The 19,849-nt window shown below is 32.6% G+C and overlaps 1 protein-coding gene and 1 pseudogene across 1 annotated transcript; one reads left to right on the top strand and one right to left on the bottom strand.

The window, feature by feature from the left end:
• Positions 1-11,836: 11,836 nt before the first annotated feature.
• Positions 11,837-14,109, bottom strand: LOC120119833 (60S ribosomal protein L18a-like). The gene is made up of 4 exons (XM_039139634.1): positions 13,996-14,109; positions 13,180-13,295; positions 13,025-13,088; positions 11,837-12,359 (listed from the first exon to the last, which is right to left on the bottom strand). Exons 1-4 carry the CDS (start codon positions 14,008-14,010, stop codon positions 12,018-12,020), a joined length of 537 nt encoding a protein of 178 aa, XP_038995565.1. The 5' UTR covers positions 14,011-14,109; the 3' UTR covers positions 11,837-12,017.
• Positions 14,110-14,953: 844 nt separating this feature from the next.
• Positions 14,954-19,620, top strand: LOC120119248 (annotated as a pseudogene).
• Positions 19,621-19,849: the final 229 nt, after the last annotated feature.

Here is a 19,849-nt window from a genome sequence, read left to right as displayed (position 1 = left end):
AAGACCTTCGAGTTCGACTACGCTCAGCTCCAAGGCACATCATTTGCAGCATAGCCTAAGTCGAGAAGGGCTATCTGCCAACCAAAGACCTGACGAGTTCGATTTCATTAAGCTCGATAACAGCGATGAACTACTTTCTGGAAGAATTTTCAAGCCGAAATCTTTAAATCGAGAAGAAGACAAAGGCCCAATTCCAGGAACAATATTTTACAGAATTTTTATCTTTTTCCTTCCAAAAGCGAGAAAAAGGAGGAAAACATTTTCAAACAGGACAGTTTCAAATATGAAAGGTCGGTAAAGCCAAAGCTCGAGAAGCAAATGGGGCACGATCGATTCCATGGATCAGATTGGCAGACAAAACACAGGACTCCAATCCAAGAGATAAAACATAATTCATTCATGTTGCATGCATCTTATGCATACTTAGGAGCATCACATTTATCATTTTTAGCACACATAATTTTTTTATAGCTTTTAGAGTCAATTTCAACTTCGCAGCGAAAGAGATTGGACTCGAAACGACACAATTTACTCGATAGTAGATTTCAACTTCACGACGGAGGATATCAGACTCGAAGCCAAACTTCACAATAAAGGGGTCATCCACGGTTTTAATTTCACGATGAAGGGAATCGTGTCCACCCGCAACATACAATACGTGGATTTCAACTTCACAGCGAAGGATATTCAAGTCAATGCTCAACTTCACGACGAATGGGCCATCCACGATTTCAACTCCACGACGGAGGATATCATACCCACACATCCACGATTTCAACTCCACGGCGGAGGATATCGTGTCATTCGGGGCTCAACTTCACAACGAAGGGGCTTCCCAATTTCAGAGCCAATTTCAACTTCACAACGAATGATATTGGACTCATGACAGCACAAGCTTAACTTCACAGCGAAAGGGCAACTGATTGTCAACAAACAATTTCCCAATTTCAGAGCCAATTTCAACTTCACAACGAAGGATATTAGGCTCAAGACAGCACAAGCTCAACTTCATAGCGAAGGGGTGGCTTACTGTCAACAAATAATTTCCCAATTTCAGAGCCAATTTCAACTTCACAACGAAGGATATTGGACTCAAGACAGCACAAGCTCAACTTCACAGCGAAGGGGCGGCTGACTGTCAACAAACAATGTCTCAATTTCAGAGCCAATTTCAACTTCACAGCGAAGGATATTGGACTTAAGACATCACAAGCTCAACTTCACAGCGAAGGGGCGGCTGACTGTCAACAAACAATTTTCCCAGTTCTAGAGACAATTTCAACTTCACGGCGGAGGATATTAGACTCGGAGCAATACAACTTACTTGGATTTCAACTTCACGATGAAGGATATCCAATTACCAGGCTTAACTTCACGACGGAGGGGCCATCCACGGTTTCAACTTCACGACGAAGGGAATCGTGCACACAAGCATCATCCATCTCCATATTTGGATTTCAACTTCACGACGAAGGATATCCAACTCAAAGAATGAGTGTCTGTCAATAAATTTTCCAGTTTCAGATCCAATTTCAACTTCACGGTAAAGGATATTGGACTCGAAACAACACAACTTTCATTGGATTTCAACTTCACGACGAAGGATATCGAATTCAAGGCTCAACTTCACAATGAAGGGGCCATCCACGGTTTCAACTTCACGACGAAGGGAATCGTACCAACCAACATCACTCATCTTCAGGAACAAGCAGATTATCGATCTCCTTTTAGATCGTTTCTATCGAAACAAGGGGGCGTCTCGCTTGAGACTAATGTACTCAAAACAAAATTATATTTCTCTTGAGACAGTTTCCCTTAAAACAAAATCTTTGAACAAATTTCGTCTCCCTTGAGACAATTTCTTTTAGAACTAAGTTTTGTCTCTCTTGAGATAGTTTCTCTTGAAAAAAAAACCTTTGAAAATGTTTCCCTTGAAACGCTAAAAACCCTTGAGTTCGATTACACTTAGCTTCGAGGGCACATCATTTGCAACATAGCTCAAGGCAAGAAGGGCTATTTTCCAAACAAAGACTTTCGAGTTCAACTACGCTCAGGTCCAAGGCACATCATTTGCAGCATAGCCTAAGTCGAGAAGGGCTATCTGCCAACCAAAGACCTGACAAGTTCGATTTCATTAAGCTCGATAACAGCGATGAACTACTTTCTGGAAGAATTTTCAAGCCGAAATCTTCAAATCGAGAAGAAGATAAAGGCCCAATTCCAGGAAGCTCAATCATATTTGAGAAGACCGAACAAAAACTGGTAGTCTTTTTCATCTTTGCCCTATTCTTGTTAACACAAGAATGTGCAAAGAGGGACAGCTGTAGACACACATTTTTTATCGGGTTTTATATTTTTATTTATTATTATTATTAATAATATATATTTTTTTCATTTTTTTATAGTTCTAACAAGAACCCACCATCATCACCTCTAACAACCCACTACCCCACCTACCTTTTTTCTCACGCACATCTCACATCTTCACTTTCTCTCTCTATTTTCTTCTTCAAAGATGGGTCCCCAGAATGAGAAGATATCTCCATTTTTTCAGTATAACACGACTCTCACAACTACTTCCACTACCACTACAATCCCTTTTAAAATGATGTACATAGCTGATGCGAGAGGGGGCACGAATCATTCATAGGGGGCCTATGGTTTTTAATCTTTTCTTTCCTTTGTTTAACATCTGGAACACGAAGCCAAGGCCAAGCTTCTTCCTTTTGAATCCTCCAACAAACGAAGCACCAAAAACATAAAGAAGAGAACGAGCTCTCAGATTTGCAAATCTGCTGCTAGAGCTATCGGATCACTCTTTTCAGCTTCGAAGAAAGCTCGCTTTTGCTCCGCATAAGGGCAGGCGATGGCGGAGGTTGCGGAAGCAACAGTTTCAGTCAGTAAGTGACAACTTACATGGTTCAAGTGCCGAGAAGGCTCAGGCTGCGCAGACTGAGCGCACCTTCATCGCCATCAAGCATGATGGAGTACAAAGAGGACTGATTGCATAAATCATATCTCGTTTTGAGCGCAAAGGATTCAAGCTCATTGCTATCAAGATAATGGTTCCTTCAAAGGAATTTGCCCAGAAACACTACCATGACTTAAAAGATAGACCCTTCCTTCAATTGGGTGTTAAGGCTCGTGGCTGCAACGGCTTAACCTACACCCTCAATTACGCCGATGAGAAATAAAAGTTGGATGAATTGGTTGAAGACGAGGGCATGAAAATATTGATTTGTCATCTCATCGGGTGCCATTCTCGAGGATGCAATGCTTTTTGTTGATATCAGCTGGTTCTTTATCACACTTTTTCCTTGACCATTTGTTTGAGATGAAGTCTAAACACCCCTTTGTTTCATATCATACGTTTTTTTTTATTCTATGTTAAGTGGTAGCAAAGCAGTTTGCAAATGCCGATGAAATTTAATGTTTGAGGATGGATGATTATGTTTCATTTTGTGACCGAAGTGATGAACTTTATTATTCCAAAAGCTATATTGATGGCTTAATTATGATTCAAGGGCTCATTGGATATGAGGGTGTAATAGTTATCTTGGTATGGCACAACGGTGTACTGGTGCTAAGAAAATGTATGTGTGGATTCCATGAGCTAACATGTCCGATATATCATTAAGATCTCTTAAGAAATTAAAAGTCTGTTTGTTGCACATTTTTCTCTTAATCCATTTTTTTCTCTTTAATTTATTTAGTATTTTTTAATCTAACATTTTTTACTTCCTTTTTTAGGGATATTTTTAACTAATCAAAGGTAAATAATTTGAATTGAGTATTTTAATTTAAATTTTAAATTTTTTGTAATTAAGATAACCGTCAAATTAAATGGTACCGAAAGGGCGGTGCAAGGGTGTTAATCTTTCATTGATCGTAACCGACTCCCGAGCCCGACATATTTCTGGTGAAACGTAGATCAGGTAAGATGGTGTCCGACCCACCTAAATTCGTTTTAAAATGGTCGGTGGCGACTCTACCCAATTCGTTTAATTCAAGTCAAAGCCCAATTCCGGGCCCAACCGAAAGACGGTCGCGACACATTTACTATCAACCCATTCTGCATACGATTGTATTAGCCAGGGCCTGAGCATGTTACGCATCCCACCCTTCTAAAACTTGTAATCGAATCCGCCTTCTTTCTTTGAATGTTGGCCTATCTATGGGTCCACAATCGTATCGACAGACACTTTTATCTCATTTTCTGTCTCGCTTAAAGTCTCGAGCTATTACGATCTTAGATGTTCAGTTTATTCTGATAGATATAATGTTGCATGTCATTATTATGGAACCTCATCATTGTTCGTATCCTCAGATCTCGACGAATATTCTTCTGCAGATTTTATCAGCAATGAATTCATTATCATACTATAATCAAAATGACTTAATTGGTTTTATTTTAAACTTTGTTCTCACTAACAACGTAAAATATCATTTGTCAAGCGACCAAGGAATATGTGTCAATGTACTCTTTATGTACCCGATTGAGTAGCAAGTCTTTGCACTCTTGTAGTAAATTATCCTTTCCCTGGACGAACTGATGAATCAAGTCCAGGTTGGGAACAAAAATACCACAAGATGTGGAGACCCCAACTATAATTTTTATCATATTTTGGTCACCCAACTATTTTAAAAAAATTATATCTAATGTTTAGTTTTGATTTTTTATCACTTGTCATTAAAAATTAACAGTAATGATAATGTGTCATTATAATATAATGACACATCATCATTGAAAAATAAAAGTAAAAATACCACGTCAATAAGATAATGACACATCATCATTGAAAAATAAAAGTAAAAATACCACGTCAAAAGTTATGTTAATTTTTAACGATATGTGACTAAAATAAAATCAAAACATAATATTAAATATTATTTTGAAAAAAATATAATTGAATGACAAAAACATAATAAAAATGTTAATTTTGGTACTAAACATAAAGTTTACCATAAAAAATAATTGGACTTCCATTATTTAGTAGTTCTCTTAGGTGGCAGAATCAGCCTAATACAACATACGGGCTAATTAATTAGCTCAACCCAAAACAATTTATTTAGGTATTTATGACATTTATTACAGTGATTTAAAACTCGTCATATCGACATGATGAATTTTAATAAAAATATTTTTTATTTAAATTTTTACCTCGATGTAATAAAATTTAATAAAAAAATTGTGTTTTATTGAAACTCGACACCTCAACATGACGAATTTCTTGAACACTACAACAAATATTATAGATTATAAAATAAACTTCTATATACTCTATTTAACTAACTAATAAAAATGTTTACCCTGGGGGAAGCCCCCTCTTAGTTAACTTACACGGTCCAATAGCCCATTGCACATTGAGAAACCAGCTCTATAAGGTACAGAAACAAGCCTACGGCAGGCCTAATTTCCATACATACATTATCCGATCCATTATCTGTTTTACGTTTTAAGATGTAATTTTTATAAAATTCAAATATTTGATAGATACGAAATATTGTTTAAACTAATTTTAATGTTTTTTTAAATAATTATATAAACTTTCAAAATTACCAAGTATTTTTAAATTTTATTAAATAACGTTGAGTAATTATACGTGGATTGAACCTTAATTGGTGTGGTTGTGATTACAACCATTTTGATTAGACTTGCAGCTTAGAAGCGTCAAATATTAAGGTTCAATTAGATTTTCAAAAATAAAAAAAAATGAAAACTTAAATTTTTGTATAATTGTTTTTTTAAATCAATACCTAAACTATTTTAACCCTATCTTATCTCATACATAAATCAAAAGAATATTTGATCTATTGATCGACTATTTCACATTAGGTTTTACAAAGGCCTATTATGGGATAACCCTCCCAATCTAACTTGCTCCATTCGCAAGCATCAAGATTCAAACTCTTGACCTTGCTTAAGTGATCTAATGCCTCATCTCATTAGATCAACTGGTTGTTGATAAAAGATAACATAGATTTCAACACATTTAAAAGGCATAATTATCAAAATTATACAAACTTTGATAAATATGTAATGCAAAATTTAAGAAAGTTGTAACACCCTAGACCAGTACAGCACACATTCAACCGATTTAAGGTGCTACACGGAACCCCCAAAGTGGCTGACCAACTTTTTAATACTTTCTTTAAATTTAAAACAACTGTAAAATAAACTGAGGAATAAATAAAACCTTTACACTGAGGAGCTCCAAATTAAAATATTTACACTTTACAAAAATAATACAGATCGTTCTACTGAAACTACGACTCAACTAGACAATAAAGTTTACAAATAGACATGTCCTTTCAAAATTGCTAAGACGTACTCTAAATCTGAACTGGGTTTTGGTCTATCTACTACTCCTCTCCTACTGGATCTACTAACCTGCCCACGAAAACAATCCGAAGGCTGAGCTAACTAGCTCAGCGACACACTAATAGTTAAAACATACTAACTGCATATCACTGAAAGGCTAGCTATCAAGTCTACCGATATGATCTGCTTAGTAAATATCCTTGCGATATTCGCTCTTTACGCTACTGTAGACATCATGGTGCGGCTGAGGGATTACTACATCTCGGAGCTCACGCACCCCTCTAGTCTATTGGGATATGACCCCCGAAATTCTACATCGGACACTATATCCTTGACTAACCCACCCCTTGCGAGTGTCAGGCCTCAACCTTAGTTAGTCGGCTTTAAGGGCCTTGCGCCCTACCTAAGGATATCCGGACTGTATCTATACTTTCGACCCCCTGAAGTAAAGGAACTCGGTTGTCTGAATCTTTTCCCGAGCATCAAACAAGGCTAGTCTTATTTGTCCCTAATTATTTGGTTTTTACGTTTGATTAACTATTAATATTGTTCCACTTGTAGTCTTATTTGATTATATATTAAAGTGTTGGGGTACCTCGAGTCTAATTCCCTTAAAACTGACATTTTTTTCTCAAAACAGACTGAAAGTATCGATACTAGACCAAGAGTATTAATACCCCTGTAAAAGTTTCGATACTTTATATAAGTACCGATACTTTTAAACATTCTGTTCTGCCTAGTTTCGATACTTTCTGGGAGTTTCAAAACTATGACCCAAAGTTTTGATACTCTTGAAAGAGTTTCGATACTCTTGCCAGACAACACGATCTTACCCAGAAACAGAGAACAAGTATCGATACTATCCCTATAGTGTCGATACTCTACCTGCAAAAACCATAAAAACAAGTACAAAAAACTATATTTTTTATAACCCAAAGACCCTAAGAGGTCCCCAATTATTATTAAAGTCTTACGTGATATTAAGGGAGCGTACATAAGGCTTTAATACATATTAAAAACATAAAACTTAAAATCTACCATGAAAATCTACTAAACATGCTTAAACTAAACTTTTAAGCTAAACCTCTTTCAATTAATTCTACAACTGGTATGGAAAAGCTAATAGTGTGTTACCTGGCCTCCTTGGTTGCTAAAACCTCTCCTAATTCTACTAGGAATCACCTTTCCTTTGTTTCTAGCTTTGATACTCTCTTCCCCTTCTTTAGCGTGGTGGATTCAAACTAAGCTTGAAGTCCCTTAAAGCTTGATCTTGGCTAAGGAGAAGAAATGAAGAAGAAGAGTTTGGAGAAGAAGAAAATGGGAAGATATTTTTGGGGAATTGCTCACGTGAAAAATAAGGGAGATAAGGGGTTTTTAACCTTTAAAACAATCTACGGGTAAACTACACTTTTAGTCCTTCTCCCTTTAACTCACTTTTAAAAACACTATTATCCTTTAACTATTGGTCCAACCTAAGCTCAATACCCTTTTTGAACTGGTCCAACTATCTTAAGAGGTCAAACTGGCTTGGCTTACGGGTTTCGAGTTAACTTGAATTATTGACCCGAGTTCCGGGGCATTACAAAATTTCTCATTGATATAATAGTGACCAAATTATTCGTGGTGATTAATGGTGATTAAGCAAATGATCACCGTGAATTTAAGTGACTACATTATTTGTGGTGCTTCTAGTGACAATTCTTAACGTCACTAAAAATATATTTTCTTGTTTCGGTATTCATGCCCATAAGTTAAGAATGTACTTATCCAAAATTAAAAACTTGATGGTGTTTCCTCTTATTCATGTCAAATTATAGATTTGCTATGCTAGAGGACTTGTGTCAGAGTATGATTGTGATAGTTGAGGGTCACACTACTCACTCCAACATTGGTGAAAATGGCCGATCCTAGAGACTAAAGAGTTTGAGGTTCAAAGTACGAAGGTTCATAATATCGTTAGGCTCTCTCATACACTAATAAAGAGTGCCAAACGTTTCGAAGATTATTGGAAAGCTTCAAATCACCGAGCTATGGGCAATGTAGATGTACACATTCTGCAAAGTGTTAGAATGACTATTTTGAGAATTTGAATCTCTAAAGAGGACCATATATTGAATGTGAGATTACTAAAGCAAGAGTTTAAATGATGGGCATATATGTGATCATTGGATTGGTAAGATAAACAAAATATTTGTACTTCAAGGGATGAAAGTATTGAGACAAAGTTGATTAAGTCGAGTAAACATACCAATATAAGATTAGAATTAGAATTTATGGCTAGAATCTAGAAGTTTAGGTATAAGACAAGATTGAAATTTTAACTTGATACTAATCAATTTTTAAGAATGGACTGTCAATACAAAAATCCTTCTAATGATAGTACTATAGATACAATTGGGGGGTTGTGATTCATCGTTTAACTATTTATGAACATTAGAGTACACAATCAAAAACGTGATGTTCCAATTCATGAATGGAAAGTCGAGTTGTTGGAAATTTATGTTAATTTCTAAGAGTTGATCAAGTTATTTTGAAAAGAAATAAACACTTGTTAGTTGTTATCTGATTTGAAGGCCTTTAAAAGCAATTAAAAGGAGTATTCATGTCTTTAACGATCCATTCTTGATCTCACTGTTATCGGTTGAGAGTTTTCCTATCATGACTTAAGGTTGATGATTGTATTAGATGCATTCATAGATTTCTCAAATTTGATGTTCTAAGTATGATTCGATCAGTTTAACAACTACTTCTATTGATGATTTCTCAAATCTGATTGTTGGGAATTATTTGTGACAACTAAATAATGGTTAATGTGAATTTCCATGACTAAACATTTTTAAAAATAATTCTTAATATCACTGAAAATACATTTTCTTGTACTGATTACTCATAAGTTAAGAATGTACTCATCCAAAACTAGAAATTCGATTATGTTCCTTTCTTATGTCAAATTATAGATTTGATATGCTAGAGGACTCAAGTCAGAGTATGATTGTGATCGTCGAGGGTCGTACCACTCACTCTAGCATTGGTGAGAGTGATTTGATCCTAGAGACTAAAAGGATCTGATGTTTATAATGAATTAAATGAATTCCAACTTTAACAACCAAAGTGGAAATATTGTTCCAAATTTCGAAATAAAACCATATATCAAAATCATTAAACTTGCAAAATTACAAGTTGAATCTTTTGGCGTACAGGTTTCGTTTAACCTTTGATTTCGAAAAAAAAATGATTGACAACATGGAAAAGGATGTTGGTCAAATAAATAATACATTAAATATTTTGGCAAAGTCTTAGTGATCATTAGCCATCGCATTAAAATTCAACGAGCAATTGTTAAAGAAAGCAAAGTAGATCATTACAGATTTGGTAGGCGATCAACATCATCATTATTCTCATTAATTCTTTTCTTTACGGTTGGGAGTGGATTAACCTGGTACGTTTACATGGTTGTTAATCAGTTCGTGTGTATATATACAAATTGAAATGACATTTTCCTAGAAACTTTATTTTTATTTTAAAGTTATGGGTTCAATGTTTCAAAAGTGAAAAACAAGATAACATTATTTGTGTTTGAAAGTTGTCTTAAAGTATAGTATTTAATTTGGATGAAACGTTGGCTTCCTTTTTAGTAATTTATGGTGATTATAAGATAGTAATTGTGTATATTTTTTTTAAAATTATTAACAATGTGCGCACACCCTCTTGATATTCAAACTTGAAATCTCAAACAAGAACGACATTCTCTTTAACCATTAAAATCACTTAATGGATTCACGTTGATTTCTTACCGTCATAGAAACCAGAAAACCTACAGGTGGAATGGTTACAGTGGTATTTAGTGTAGGCTGATATGATTGTGTCCATTAAATGATCAATACAACTTTTGGTTATGGACAGAAATTGATATTAGTAATTAACAAAATCCAATTAGTTAGTAATTGATTAACTTTGATTGAAGGTAAGATGTTTTTTTTGAAAGGGTGAAGTGCTTGCTTATGATTTTCTAATCACTGCTGATTTAAAAAAAAATCCCACGGAAGTAAAAATCCAATTGTTGAGAGAGTTTATGTTGTATTGATGACCAACACAACTCTGGAGAAGATGCAAGCTTCAACACCACCTGTTCGTTCATTGCTAATCATATGTCAACTTAAACAAGTACTTAACACCAACTATTATAAACAAAAACCTTCCAAAAAATAACCTAAATAATTAAAAGGAATATTATTTATTTTTAAAATCATGAATTTAAATAATTGTGTCCTCGTATAATATAATTACATTTATTATTAATTATTTAAGAGAATTTTAAGTAATTATTATCTTTAATTTGATATTTTTTTTTAAATCGAATTCGAAAAGAATTAAAAACATTTAATTTCATCCTGACCCATTTCAAAATACTTAGGAAAATATCATTTAAAATATTTATAAAATACTATTATATATAATTAAAATTAAAATTCTTTAATTCTTTTTTTCTTTTTCATTTTATCCCAGCTTCCAGAAAATTTCATGGTTCTCTAATGAGTACTGGAGAGTCTAATAATGTCAAGTTCTTGGCTTATTTTTGTTCTTTATCTTCCCTCCTTTCTCTTTTTCACTCTCTTTGTTTTTTCCTTGAAAATGATTCAAGTAAACTGTTTTTCGTATGTTTTAATTTAGTGTTTAAAATGGTTGAAATATTCCAAATTCTAAACATGAGCCTTAAAATATAACAACTTTTTAGTAATTAAGATATGGGTTGCTTCTGTTATTCTCTTTTAAAGTTGTTCTTTTTTTTTTTCCCCTTCTTCAGTTTATGTTTATGGGTCTTTGATCTAAGCAATTCGACTGAAATTGAATAGGAGAAATCAAAAACAAGTAGAGCTTCAACCCATCCCATTGCCATCTCTAATTATACCCCGAAAAGAATTAATGTTTAAACTTCAGAGAGACATTTTTAAAAATTACTCCAAAACAGACATGTCTTGCACCAAAAAAAAATAGAGAGAGAGAGAGAGAGAGAGCAAACTAGAAGAGGTTATCGAAAGAAAGGGAAGAAGAGCCTGAAATGAAAAAGCCCCCGGGGAGGAAATAGTTTTTTTTAAGATAAATTTTAAACTAAATTATTATCATATTTAACTTAAAAATTGTATAATAATTTGAATATTTTCAAGTGAAACTGAAAAAATTTACATCACATGTTTAATGTTTACAATATATATATATACATATAATTTATAATAATTTTGATTACAATACAAAATGTTATAAAAAATAATATTTTTAATTTTAATCTAAAATATACACTGTCCAATCTAAAAGGTGAAACTTTTAGAACTTTTTTTTTAATTATAACTGACTTATATCACTTTTTAGCTATTAACAAATTGTATTAAAAACTCTCCCCGAAGATCCCTTTTGAAGCAAATACTCTAACAATTAACAACAATAGACCCTTCCACACGACAAATGATCTAATAGTTAACCAAATTATATACAAGAAACCCTGATATAATGATTTAAGATGATGACATCATAACAACTCATAACTAGATAAAATGATATAATGAAATCCAAGGAACTAAGTTCAACCTGTCTGACATCCCAAGCCTTCTCAAATAAAAGCAATATCCAATCAATAAACTGACAGAAATTCATTACCAAAAATTTTCAGAACTTTAAACTCCCCTTTCCGAAAGAGAAATTACATAAACAGGTTGGGCCTTGACGCCTTGTAGGTTGTCTTCAGCTTCCTGGTAGGTGGTCGCACCTTCTTCACCACCAAGGGGAACTTGATCTTTGAGTTGTGGAACTGCTTGGTGTTGTCCCTCTTGCATAGCTTGGCTGGGATGGTTGCCGTCTTGATGATCTGAATGCACGGGAACCTAACTCTGTGGCGAGAAGCCATCTCCGTATACATCTGTTCAACGGCTCCGTTCAAAGTTGTATCACGGTATTCCTTGTACATGTTGTGATAACCTGTACGACTTTGGTAGCGAAGCCAAATACCATAATTCTTGATCTTGGTAGGATTCTTCTCAAAAATCTGCACAAAATTTATTTTAGACAAAGAGAATCGGAAAAATGCATCAAAAACCAAGTTGCAGATCATTTTTGAGCTAATCAATATGAAAACATCAACACTTCTTTTCTTTTTCAAAATTAAAAGCACCTTATAAAAAATGAAAATGACATTTCCTCAACAAGCAGAGGTAAGAGTAGAAGACCACAAGTAAAATTTACCCAAAGTTCCAAACCATCTTCGATTCAAAGAGCTACTTCTTTCAATATCTTTAATCATTCAAATGCAACGATATTACAGAGAATGAGATGAGCAAGTTATCAAACAGTACTTTACTAAAAAGAAAAGGGTGCCATAAAAGACCAGATACTTCGTATTCAAGATGCATAAAACTCTTAATGCTCTTAATGCCTGAACAAAATTCCAGATTATATGTTTCTTTTTATTTAATTCCTTTTCACAATTTACTTTTTTTGAAAAATAGCTTATCAGATACAAACTTCCATATACATTGCATAGGCATAAACTAATTGTCAACAAATCTCACATAACCAACATGACTGTAGCTCTAAGAAAATCATCAAAACATAAAACCAAAAGGATACTTAAATTCACATTTCAACACAATGCTAAAAATAATAAACTACTTCATATAAAGTGAAACAGAAAATAGATAACGCAGCACCAACCTCATTGATAGCAAGGACTTGACCATTGCTCTTCTTAACCTTCTTCAGCTTTCTCAAGAAATACCTTGTTAACATTCAAGGAAAGAAACTTCAATCAAATGGAGTTTCATTAAAACCCCAGAAAAACAAGGATGTCAATGAAAACAATCACTAACCAGAACTTGGACTTGGCCCGAACCTCATTGGTGGCCCAAAGCTTCATCCTGTAGATCTTGGGATGCTCATCGCTCTCTGTTGGGTGAGCCCTCCCAACAACCTGGTACTGGTGAAACTGCAACCATAAACAACAACAAATCAAAACTTCTAAGCCTGTAAACGAACCAAACGAACACAAACAAATATATGTTCATGTTTGCTTGTTTAACTTCAACTGAATAACTAAACAAACATAATTTCTTGTTTGTGTTCATTCATTAAGGAATGTAGCTAATTCATGTTAGTTCATTAAATTGATAAACAAACATAAAATATAGCTTTCTTCTAAATCAAGCAAAAATTCTTAAAAGAATATAAGTAAATGGACATAAATGAGAAATATAAATTTAATTAAACAAACAAATTATCAAGCATTCACAATCGTAAAGGAACAAATAAGCTCATAATTCATGTTCATTCATTTAATTAAAAGAACATAAAATATTGTTCATATTTATTACTTTACTAAATAAACAAACATAAAAGAACTTCGCGACCGTTCGCTTCAGTTCATTTACATCCCTAAAAACTTCACTCTCTTTTCATCACACATTAATGGGAAATGATACTTTTCATCACACATTTTACTAACAACTTGCAGCGAAATGGAAAAAGAAGAGAACACGTGGATCTAAACAATGCTTAACATCGTAGAACCGACACCAAATCTAAACATAATCTGCTTAACAATAGCATAAAGCGGGTAATCATGGTAGAATTCTGAAGCTAAAAAGGGGAAGAAAAAATCTGAGGAAAAAGAAGCGTCGGTCACTTACCCTGAAAGTAACCATTTCTGAAAAACTGAAGAATTTGGCAGCCCCAACTCGGTCTTTTGCTCAAGGTAGGAGAAGACGGAACTAGGGTTTCCTTTAGCCTATATAGTAGTAGGCCTTGAGAGATCAAAACCCTAGATCGCAAAGCCGGACCGGGTCAGGTTAATTTTCTTTAAGTGTATGGGTTTGGGTTGGAAATAAATTTTATATATGGTCCAAAATTAGATGGTAAAGGTTTGGGGCTCCTCTCTTGCCTGTTTTAACTACCATTCACTTCATGTTTTAGCCCAATAAGTGAGTTTCGTAGTTTTTTCAAAGTATAATTGAGATGTCACTTTTTTTTATTTAACTATTGATAACAATTCTCTTAATTTAATTTTAATATAATATAAAATATTCTTAATATTTAATTAATAGTTACTTTGATTCCTATTTTCTTTTAGTATTTTAGTCTCTAACATTTTATTTTGAGGCGAAAAGGTTTGTCCTTAGATAAACATTAGCAGACAATAAATGATTAACACTTCAAAAAAGATGCATTTTTTCTTAAAATGAAATATTAGTGGTAAAATGCTTGAAAAAATAAGAATAATCTCCAAAATAACTATTTAGTCAATAAAATGAAACATCGTGCTAAAGTATTCCAAAAAAGAAGAATAATAGTTAAAATAAGTAGTCAAACGTTAAAGATATTATTGATATGATGTATCTATTTTTTTCTATGCATAACATCAAAGTCTCCTTATTTAAAAAATTTAATATTTCGTCCCACTAGATGAATTAAGAGGTCATTTTAACGTAGGAGTAATAGTTGGATTAATCAAAGAATGTGTTTGGTTTAATTAATACTTGGTGGATGGGTGTACCCTTGTCTTCCTCTTGTGTCAATAATTTGGATGTTAGATGTTAAAAAGGCCACCAAGCAATCAGTCAGGGCCCCATCGGCAGTGAAGAAGTGACTATGTGGGGAGAAAATCCCATTGGTGAGCCCTCAGATCCTAGAACGGAGGAAGAACGTGCAACAAAGAAAGTCAAGAACAAAGATTTCCAACAACTCGGCGGTGATGGAAGAAGAGGAAACCCAACTGATAGATGGTCTTTGTGGTGAAAATAATATCCTAGAATAAGTTCTTCAAGGCAGTCCAAGAAAACCTATCCTGGGGTATTTCTAGGTGCATCCAAACAATCTGCCGAAGTTGAGATCTTGGAACAAGATTATGTAATCGATACTAGCGGACCAACAATGACAGAATTGATTATAGTATGGGGCGCACGGTTATTGTTTGACCCCTTGGATGTTCAATAGGTTATCCAACACTAGTGAATTGCATCTGTATGCTATCGCAACCGCAAGCCCAATTTCAGGTCAAAAATAACTATAATCTGATCAAGTTCGAAAACGAAAAAAATTATGCTCACATTCTAATTGAGAGACCTTGGACAATATACATAAACTATCTTACAGTATAATTATGGAGTTGGTTTTCTTTCAACCTCAGAAAAACACCCCTCTCAAGTAATCGTATGGGTTCGATGACCAAGATAACCTATAAATACTATTCTAAGGCACTATTTAGGTATATAACGGCTGTGATTGGAAAAGTCGTCAAAATGGGATGGTTCAATCAAATAAGAATGAAATTATATGAAATTATCTAGGTTAAATCAATAACTAATGATGTTAGAAAACTTAAAGAAAAATAAATCATATGAAATTATTTAGGGAAATGAGGATCATGTTACGGCACGCAACAAAGTTATCGACAATTGTGAACATTTTTTATAAAATCGTTATAGATGAGGATGGTTTTATTTCATTTTCTAATTTTAGAACTAAATTGTATGAAAATAAAAATATATGGGTTGAATCTAAATTTTAAAAATTTATCTCTTTCAGAGTGAAATAAAAATATACGAAATTTGTTTTCTATTTGGTTTATCGGTATAATCAAAACTGTGTAGAAAAATAGTCTGTCAAATTGTTTTGTACGCTTAACACTTGTTTATCACTTGTAAAACGTCTCGTTCGACAGAGATAAGAAGTTTTATGAAGGTTACTGAGTTCTTTTGATGTTGGACGTCATTTTTAATGGAAGATTTCATTTTTTTTTTATCTTTGAGTTTACTACTTTTATTTTATGTTTGAGTTTTTTGGTGATTATTGTCTCTATTTTCTCTTTAGATGCTTTGTAATTTTGATTTATTCTATTGTTTTTATTAATGAAATTTAGTTGTCATAATTCAAAAAATTCAATCTATTTATATCTATAGTTTTTTTAAAAAATAAAAGTTGTAGATCTAAATTCATGTATCCTGTAAAGTAAGCTACTTGAATCTAGATCATTAGAGAAAAAATGTCATTTAACAATGGAGACTACTTAAGGGTTCAATCATATGCATAATTTTAATTTAATTATATATTTATAATTTTGATTTAATTTTATATATTTTGAAAATAAATGTATTCATTTTAATATTAAATAAATATATCGTTTATACATATAAAATGTAAAAACATAAAATTATTTATAAATTTAAATTAAATCAAACTAAAATCATATGTATATATAATTTTGTAAATTAATATTTATATTTCATCTTAAATTTCAAACAATAATAATAATAATTTTATATAATTTTTTTATAATTTCATAAATTAATTATAAAGTAACTTGAAATTATTTTTAGAAGTTATTTTGAAAAGTGATGTCAAAAAGTGATTTTAAAAAATATTTTTAAAATTTGAGATTAAGATTTTAATGTTTGATATTACTTCTAAAAATAGTTTTGAAAAGATAAAATATATATTTTAGATATGGTATTTTAAATTGAAAATAAGTTGACTTATTTAATATCTAAATTCATTAACATTACAATATGTCAAATAAAGCAACTTAAAATTATGATAAAAATATAAACATAATCATTACATATTCATAAAAAATTGAAATAAATTTAAAATAAAATAATTGTGTACTCAACATATATATTGTAGGAAATATATTATTTTATAAATTAAATAAAAACATTTAGGTGATTATACATAAGAGTCTTTAAAGTTCCATCAACTTATATCTAACAATCAATTTGAATATTAATAAAAATAATTAATATATAATTATATATGTATACATATTAAACTAAAAACTAATTAAAATTAAATAATTGAGGATAAAAAATATAATTCCACTTAAAAATTATTTTATCATAACAAAAACTGAAATTTAACTTTTAAGGTTATGCTGAAAATTAATTTTCTATCAGCTTATATTTAACAATCAATTTGAATATTAATAAAAGTAAGTACTACATAATTATATATATGTATGTATATTAATTTAAAATCTAATAAAAATTAAATAATTGATGATAACAATATAATTTTACTTAAAATTTAATATTTCATAACAAAAGCTGAAAATTTAAACTTTTAAGGTTATATTGGAAATATAAACTAGGTAGTTGCACGAACTAGGTAGTTGCACGAATTAAGGGGCCTTAGTGGTAAAAGAATTATTATTATTCTTGAGGACCCGAGTTTGAGCATCATAGATGTCAGGATGTGAGCATTCAATGCTAAAAGGTAGTTATTTTTTGCTACAACCTAATATAAGATTAATTTAAGATGATTTTCAATATAAAATATTATCATATTTAACATAAGAAAGTATACAAATTTGTAAAAAAAATTATCGCAACCGAAAATTTACATTACAGGGAGTTTAACACTCGTAACTGAAAATGTATGTTATCATAACAGAAAATGTTATTAAGAATATAACATTTTTAGTTACAACTTAAAATGTTACTTTGTCAAAACTAAAAAGTTACACTCTTGATAAGATTTTAAGTTGTAATCGATTTTTACCTATATTAACAAGTATTTTAGAATTTTTGAGAAGATGACATTGATCGTCTGTTTAATTAAAGGGTGAAGTACATAAATGGCCCCCTAACTATATGATACTATTTTGTTGAGTCCCCTAATTATTAAAAATTATAAAATAGTCCCTCGAGTACATGACACTTCTTTGTTGAGTCCACCAACTACCAAAAGTTACAAAATGGTCACCTAACTATTCATATGTTTCAAACTCATATTTTTCGTTAAAAAATTAATGTACGTCTGAGCTGGACGTTAACATGCTAATTGTAATATGATAAAATTTAATCTCACACTCTCAAACAACTATATAGTTCAAACAATTATACAATTCAAACAATTATTGAATCAAAATTTATTGATATCAGTTAGCAAATTAACGTTAAACTCAAAGGATCGTCAATATTTTAATAAAAAAGAATGAGTTTAGAATTTATAAATAGTTGATTGATTATTTTATAACTTTTAATATTCTAGAGGTTCAACAAAACAACTCTATGTAATCGATGAATTCAACAAAACAATATCTATAGTTAAAGAACTATTTTATAATTTTTTATAGTTGATGGACTCAATAATACGATATCTATTTGCATACTATTTATATACTTTATGATGCTTGCTAAATATTTATTTGACATCAGTTCTCACACCTCTTATTTAAACGCCTTTTCAATGATCTCTTAACCACAAATCTTTCGTTCTCTCCTCCTTTGGGGTGGGTTGGGGTGGGGTGGGCTGGGCTGGGCTGGGGTGGGCTGGGGTGGGCTGGGGTGGGCTGGGCTGGGTTGGGTTGGGGGGAATAAGAAAAAGGATGAATCCCATTTTATCCATTGTTTACCTTTAGTTCCGTATTTTATCCATTGTGTCACCTTTCACTTTTGTATTCTTTCCTGGGAACAAATCTTAGATTTAAAAAGAAAGCGAAATGCACCTGGTCCACACTTAATTTTTCCTTTTGTAGGAAATGCGATTTCATTAATCACAAATCCCACCAAGTTCTGGCAAGTTCAAACTCAGTTGTCTCTTCTGTTGGATTTTGTGTTAATTACGTTCTGGGTCAATTCATCGTCTTTGTCAAAGATACCGAGCTTTCTCACCTTATCTTCGCCAACGTCCGATTCGATGCTTTCGTACCCATCGGACATCCCTTCGGTAAAAAATTCTTTGGCGAACATAACATGATTTTTTTGACTGGACAAGATCACAAAGATCTCCGCTCTCATATCGCTCCTAATTTCACTCCCAGAGAACTGTCAACCTACACCGAGCTTCAGCAGCTCATCATTCTTAAACATTTAGAATCCTTGGAGCGTCTCTCGGAAGCGTCGCCGGCCGAGGGTATTCCTCTCCGGCTTTTTGTTCGTGACTTGAACCTCGAAACTTCTCAAACGGAGTTCGTCGGCAGGTATTTATCGAGTGAAGCTCGCGAGAGATTCAGGGTCGACTATAATGATTTCAACGCGGGCTTAATGACGATCCCGTTTGATCTGCCCGGTTTCGCGTTTCAAAAGGCGAAGCTGCGCTGTCAGCGGATGGTCAAAATGCTTATCGATTGCGTTTCTCAAAGTAAAACGAGAATGCTTGAAGGTGACGAGCCTTGTTGTTTAATCTATTTTTGGATGCAAGGATTTGTTCGGGTCACCGTTGAGTCCAAAACAACTCCGCCGCACTCAACAGATGAAGAAATCGGGAGTTACCTATTTGATTTTCTGTTGGCCGCCCAAGATGTCTTGACGTGGTAGCTCCTATGGGCGGCGACCAGAAATTCTAATAATTGCAATAATGATCGTTATTTTATTTCATAAATCATCACTTAATTTTTTTATTTTTTTTATGTTGTTATATTATTCATTGAACTTTAAATTTTTTCAATTTATTCATTAAACTTTCAGATTACTATTATTTTGGTCACTCTTTTACATTATAATTATAATTATTATATTTTAGGATAAATTATACGAAATTTTAAAA

Source organism: Hibiscus syriacus, unplaced genomic scaffold (genome assembly GCF_006381635.1).
Source record: "Hibiscus syriacus cultivar Baekdansim isolate YM2019G1 unplaced genomic scaffold, ASM638163v2 tig00110332_pilon, whole genome shotgun sequence".
In the NCBI taxonomy this organism is placed as follows: Eukaryota; Viridiplantae; Streptophyta; class Magnoliopsida; order Malvales; family Malvaceae; genus Hibiscus; species Hibiscus syriacus.
Note: the sequence above shows the minus strand (reverse complement) of the source record. Positions and strands in the feature narration are given on the sequence as shown.